Consider the following 7,144-nt stretch of genomic DNA (forward strand, 5'->3'; position numbering starts at 1 on the left):
TTGAATAGTGAATATGACAATGATTCATTTGATGGTATTAGTTTAGTATATAGTATAGTATTTTGCATCATCATCTAAGTTATAGCTAGTATAACCTATATTTTTTAATTTTCTTTTGTAAGTAAAAATGTTTGTTACATGATTAATTGTTAAATCGAGTTAAATTTTTATCTTTTTGCAATTTTTTAATTAAAAAAAAAAATTATGCATTTTTTATTTAGTATTAAAGCTTTAAATTATTAAAAAAAAATACATTAACCAACCAATAAAACGCCAAAATAGTCTAGCCCTAACCGTAAATTTGACAAAAGTTTCAAGACAATTTGATTGTTATCGTATCGATAACAATGTTATCGTATCGATAGCAATCAAATTGTCTTGAAAATTTTGTCAAATTTACGGTTAGGATTAACACTCGAAGATTAAATGGATAAATACCAGCGCGTATCTTAATAAAAATGTGCAAATTCCCGTGAAGAATGAGTAAAGGATTTTAGAGACAATAACGATAAAAATATACAACCCAAGTCTTTACGAAATACAAACATTAATATTTAAATAATAGGTTAGTAAATTATGTTACTTACCGTTTTACTTATATTTGAATTTTTTTTTTAACGTGGTCACACACACACACACTCACACACTCGATAAGTTTATGCAATCATTTCTTTTTTTTTTTAACAATCAGGGCAAAAAATTAAATTTTCTTTTTGACTTTATATCAAATGATTTTTATTAAAACTCATCTAGCCTTACTTAAAATAAGTGCTAGTTTTTCTAAATGCCATACAACTGCAAAAAAAATTTTAAAAAGTGGAAATCTTTTTCTAAATTGGTTTTGTCTCAAACCAACTTAAACAATTGTCAAATATTTGTTAAAGAAAAACATCCGGAAAATAAATAACCTTTTTTATAAAAAAAGATTTTTAAGCTTTGAATTTTTTAAAAGAACTCTTAACGCAGGAATTTGTTTGGATTAAAATGGATCAAAGTAAAATGTAAACTGATAATTGTGAAAGGGTAAGAATGAACGATCTGAATTGTTTAAGAATGTTCTTCTTCACGAGGCGATGCTTGACTTGCTCTACCGTCGTGCTGACCTTGATGTTTTTGTCGAATTTAATTAGTTTAGAGTTAGAAAATATTTTAACAAAACCTACTTATTTGTTAAAAACAAGAAGTAGTCTGAGCAAAAGTACGAGCTACAATATCAATAACAACTTTGATGACGATAACAGTTCGCAACAATACTTATTAAAAATGAAAATATTGCATGAAAAAGTGTATCGAAAAGTCTCCTACTCTGAATTGAAAAACAGAATCCAACAAGAAATAGACTCAGAAAGTATCTTCAAGCTCCCTCTTGATCTGTTTGAAGATAGAAATATTCTAATGAAGTTGTTCCCAGATCCATCAGAGAACAGAAGTCGCCTTTCAGACCAGCTCAACGTCAAACTGAGACTAGAAAAAAATAATTACAAACTGATATTTATTTTTCCAAATGAAAGAAATGAGCACGAAAATAAATTTAACGATTTAAATTGCAACGTTAAGCAGTGCAACTTTACAAGTAATTTTGCTCGTTTTAAAGACGCCGATGTCGTATTTTCATCATACAATCCTAAAAATAGTTTATATGCACAAAACATTGTCAAATCAAACCAAGTTCTTGTTTGGAAACTTTTAGAATCACCTGAAAACATCGAGATAAAGTACATGGGCAGCCGAGTTAACTGGACATCGACTTATCGCCGTGACAGTGTGTTATATACCCCCTACGCATATTTTAAGCCGTATCCGCTTTTTTATGAGTTTTCAAAAAATTCGAAAAAAAATTATGCAAGAGGTAAATTTAAAAAAGTAGCATGGTTTGTCTCGAATTGCGGAGCCTCCAACGGACGTTTGGAATATGCACAACAGTTAAATATTTATATTAATGTTGATATATATGGAAGTTGCGGATCACTTCATTGTTCCCGTGACGAGGAAATGTGTTTCGAAATGTTAAAGCGAGATTATAAATTTTATCTAGCATTCGAAAACTCAAATTGCAGAGACTACGTCACAGAAAAGTTATTCATAAACTCTCTTAGGTAAGTGAAACGTTTGTTTATAAAACATTCAACGCAGAAAAGCTTTCTATTACTCCCATCTATACCTCTATTAAATAGTGGGCTTACAATTATGTCACGAGCCAACTGTTTTAGTAATGCAATACTTCTTAGCATTTTTTGGCCAAATACAGTTCAAAAAGAAACTTCTATCTAATATTGGCCGACTGACCCGGGGAGCACTCTCTCTTTCCGATCTAAAACTTTATACTACCCAGATTTTTTGCACCAACAAAAACTTGGTCATTACATAAAATGTTTTTTGTTTTTGTATAGTTTTTTTACTTCATTTTTTTAGTAATGATGTTTTACCCATTGTAATGGGAGCTCACTCCGACGAATACAAGCAAATAGCTCCACCAAACAGCTACATTCACGTGAGGGATTTTGAAAATCCCAAGCATCTAGCTGAATACTTGCATTTTCTAGATAAAAATGACGCTTATTATAACCAGTATTTTTTATGGAAAGACTTCGGAGATTTAATTGATACTAAACTAACCTGCCGACTTTGCGCCATGGCGCATTTAGCTGCTGCTTTTCCGATGTGGTATTCAAATTTAAGAAATTGGTGGAACAAAGATGGTTCTTGTCACTCAAGCCAATTTAATGCACGAAAAACAAAATCATTTGAAAGTAGCATTATATACGGTTATAATAGGTCAAGAATTCAATAAAAATTTAAGTAACAGTACAGAACTTTATCCAAAAACCTTTATGAATTTTGAACTTATGACAATTTTTTCCTAGTAAAAACAAGAAAGAATGTCCTTCATTGTAATTCAGCAAGTATCAATACATACATAATGAAATTGTGAAATACACATATGGTAAGCTCGGGAGATATACCGGACAGAGATTGTCACCCGAAGAAAAACCAGTGTAGTATCACTTACATAAGACTACCAAGATTTTATTAACTTATGTACACTATACCTTAATAAAACAAGTTCATAAGAAGTGACGATAATATCTGGTGATTACTAAATATGTTGGTTGCATTCCTATTATTGGAATAAAAATATGGGTTTTCATTTTAGTCTCTAATCAATTTTAAATTACTGTAGGAGGCTAATAAAACTAACGGAAGTTACGTGGCATGAACTTGTTTAAGGGGTATTCCATGTCAAGTGGAACCACTTTTTGGTCAAGTTTGACATCACCGACTCGGATTTTGATAAAAATTGGCTCACATGTTGGGCATATGGACAGAAGAAAACCATGTAAATTTTTTTTGACTTAGGTCGATTATTTCCTGAGATATGACCTTTCAAAGTTTTGACCTTTTCACTTGACCTTGGTTATTTAAAATGTCATAACTTTTTTGCTATTACGCTTAGGAAGATGATTTTGGTGGCAAACAGAAGCTCTTGCACAGACGAACAACTTTGTGTCAATACAAAAAAGTGATAAGTTCAATAGAAAAAAAGTTATTGGTCATTCGGTCATTTTTTTTTTACACATTGTTTTTTCTATTGCGAATGTCCAAACTTTTTTTTTAGTTGCTTCGTATTCATCATCCTCTGAAGTATCAAAGGCAATAGCATCTGAATTAGGAGATAAAAGGTCTAACTTCCTTTTTACAAGTTTTTTAAGCTTTTTCTTTTTCTCCGGAATATAACTTTTAAGAGTTTGTAACTTGCGTTTATCCAAGGATGACTCACCCAATAACGACAAGAATTTATTAAAAATTGAAATTTCTTCTTCCTGGCACTGATAATTTTTATCTCCCTTGTCACTACAAATATCTGGAGATCTTGAACTGCCTTGAGAATCTGACTCTGTGTTACAACTTGCAGAATTTTTACCATCACATAATCTTATTTCGGAAGATAAACCAGTGATCCTCTTTTGGCAAGTATCACATAATTTTGCTCCAACCGTAAGTTTTGAGGGATACATAGCTACCTGCCGAATAGTAACTACCCTTAAGGTTTTATATTGTTTTTTCTCATGGTGTTGGAAAGGATTATAACAATAGTGTTGTCTCTTCTTTAACTCTTTTACTTGTGCTTAAAATGCCATTTTTAATCTAAATTTAATTTGATAGTTGCTAAAAACTTCTTCCTAAGTTGTCTTTTGACGACTAATTCAATGGAAATGAATTGATTATTTTAATATAAGTGTATATAGCTTTAAGCCTCATTTAATTTAATACTGACTTAATATGTATATATAGTAGAGATGTGCCGGGTACCCGGTTCGGACCCGGGGACCCGGGAAATCGGCTGTTTTACCGGGTACCCGGTATCGGGCATTTGTTGCAGTACCCGGCACCGGGTATCTTCTTTTTTATTTTAAATTGATTTTTCTTTTAGCTTCTACCAATAAACTTCAACCAATAAACTTCTTGATATAATTCTAAGAGCGTTATGTAGTCGATAACCACAAAGTTCTATGAACTTAAAACAATCTCACTTAAAATATTTTTAAATATATTTTTGCAAAAAAATTTATGCGGATACAAAAACTTTAACGCTAAATAAAATAATTTGAGAATACGAATAAAATGAATGGGAGTAAAAAATATTTAATAGCTTCTTTTTAATCTGTTAGAACACAAGATAATTTTTCTTCTTTTGAATGCTGATAGCGCTTTTCATTTGTATCAAGCACAAATCATAAAAGTAGAGATATAAGGTAAATATTTTACATATTTTTTATAAATTTAATTTCGAGCGTATTGTTAAAAAAATCATGTTTTATATAAAATAATCGAAAACGTATTATATCAAACGTACTTTCATTATCTTTATAGAAATTTTATTTGAAAGAAAAATTATGAATAAAAAAAGTATAGCGTGGAAGTTTTTTGATATAAGCACGACTCCTCATATGAGCAAGTGCAAACTATGTGTGATAGTTTAGTTACGAGAGGAGGAAAATCTTTAAAGCCTTATGGAGCTACAGCAATGGTAAAACATTTGCGTTTAAAGCGCTCCAAAGAGTTTGAACTTGAGGGAAAAAAAAAAGGTTCAATCATTTCCGTCTATTTCTGAAACCTCAGTTGCTTCTACCACCAATACAGTACAAAGTAACATAATTCATGCTTTAAACAAAAAAAAAAAACTATGGAATATTGATGACCACAGATCTTTTCGAATCCATAAAATAATACGCAAACTTATCACATTGGATATTCAGCCATTTTCTATTGTTGAAGATACGGGATTTAATGAACTGATTAAAGATGCTTACCCCAATTACAAATTACCATGTAGAACATATTTCAGCCAAAACGTAATCCCTAGCATGTATGATGAATTGTTTGAAGATATGAAAATAAAAATCTCCGCGGCAAACTATTTGTCTCTGACGACAGATATTTGGACAGCGGATACTGCGAAAATCGCATTCTTAAGCATTACTGGACATTGGATAGATCCAACTAAATTTTCCCAAGAAACTGCTGTTCTTCGAGTAATTTATTTTCCGGAAAATCACACAGGTGTTCATATAAAAGAGTATTTACAAAAGGTTTAGAATCTTTTGAAATCCTGTTAAGCAAAATTCATCTTATTGTTACCGATAATGGAAGCAATATGAAAGCTGCAGTAAAAAACAGTGGAATAACATCAACTCGATGCTTTATCCATACTTTACAGCTATGTATTCATGACTCTATATTTAGCCAAACAGCTATCAAGGAAATTTTAACTTTATGCAGGGGAATTACGACCCATTTTAATCATTCACCAATAGCATGTGCAAAATTAAAATCAATTCAGCAGCAATTAAGTACTGAACCTCACAAAATGAAACAAGATGTTCCAACTCGCTGGAACAGTTCGTTTGAAATGCTACAAAGAACGTTTGAACAAAAAGTTCCTTTGGCGCCTTATGCAGCAGAGTTTGATGAAATTAAACATCCTACTAATTATCAATGGGGAATCGTCGAAAAACTTGTTTACATTCTTGCTCCATTTAAAAATTTAACAAAAAAATGTGGTAGGAGGGACGAAACTTGCGCAATAATTATACTATCTTTTCTTGCATTAAAAGTTTTATTACAAAAAGCTTCATCAAGTGATAAATACGCTGGGGATGATTACGATGATTGATGAACTAATAAAATCTGTTACTAAAAGACTTGATAAATTTTTGCTTAATAAAATGTTATGTGTATCAACATTTTTTGATCCACGGTATAAATTATTTTATCAACATGCAGATGAAAATGTTATTATAGAGTGGGTTGAAGAAGCATGGAAAGAAATGCAAGGAGCGCAAGATGTTGTTGACTCTGACTCCGACGATGTTCCAATAGTAAAAGCTCCAGCCTCTACTGGATTCATTATCATTAACAATTGTTTTAAAAATGTAACTTTTATGAGAACTGGAAGAAAGCAGAGTGAAAAACGTTCCGAGGCAGAAAGAGAACTTATAGATATTGAAGTTGATGACATAAACAAGAAGCAAACAATATTAAGGTCTGCAATTACTCAAGAAATAGACAACTGTTTATCTCTGCCTCTTTTAGAAAATACAGGTTGTCCGTTTTTGTGGTGAAGTAAATGTGGAATGCAATTTGAAAAACTAAAAAAGATGGCATTAAAATATCTTACAGCAACTCCTTCATCAATAGAAAGTGAAAGGTTATTTAGTGCTGGTGGGGACATATACGAAGCAACAAGGAGCAGACTAAAAGCAGATGACGGAGAATACTTAATGTTTGTTCATTACAATCTAAAGTTAATAAAACAATTAAAATAAGATACAGCAAATAAGTGTTGTTTAAGTTCTTTTTATTTGTTTAAATTTGTTTTATTTTAATCAGACTACAGTCGAGAAAGTCTACCCTTTTTTTGCAATTCTTTGTCTCTCTTAATCTTTTACTTTCCCTAATAAAACTTTCAGTGGCGGAACTTCAAATTTTGCCCCCTTCCACACAAAATTTTATTTAGGCCTGAACCACTAGGAGAGAAAAATAATTTTAAACTAAGTGTAGTTATTAAAAAACTGTTGCACAACTTTTAAAAAAATTAGGCACCTACAACTCAAGCCCCTTACCCTGCATTGCAGGGTTTTGC

At 31.3% G+C, this 7,144-nt stretch overlaps 1 protein-coding gene across 1 annotated transcript; it reads left to right on the forward strand.

The window, feature by feature from the left end:
* The first annotated feature begins 929 nt into the window (after positions 1–929).
* On the forward strand, positions 930–6,841 carry LOC149890222 (core alpha-(1,3)-fucosyltransferase-like). The gene is made up of 2 exons (XM_090086532.1): positions 930–2,096; positions 2,413–6,841. Exons 1-2 carry the CDS (start codon positions 1,030–1,032, stop codon positions 2,789–2,791), a joined length of 1,446 nt encoding a protein of 481 aa, XP_089942658.1. The 5' UTR covers positions 930–1,029; the 3' UTR covers positions 2,792–6,841.
* Positions 6,842–7,144: the final 303 nt, after the last annotated feature.

Source organism: Hydra viridissima, unplaced genomic scaffold, assembly GCF_058129835.1.
Source record: "Hydra viridissima isolate aposymbiotic clone 2 unplaced genomic scaffold, HvirCarnegie_v1 scaffold_4, whole genome shotgun sequence".
NCBI lineage: Eukaryota > Metazoa > Cnidaria > Hydrozoa > Anthoathecata > Hydridae > Hydra > Hydra viridissima.

Bases quoted from the DNA above. Each gene is read 5' to 3' on its own strand.
- LOC149890222 (XM_090086532.1), top strand. From the start codon at position 1,030: ATGAACGATCTGAATTGTTTAAGAATGTTCTTCTTCACGAGGCGATGC. The intron at 2,097-2,412 runs GTAAGTGAAACG...TCATTTTTTTAG, and splicing joins TTATTCATAAACTCTCTTAG to TAATGATGTTTTACCCATTG.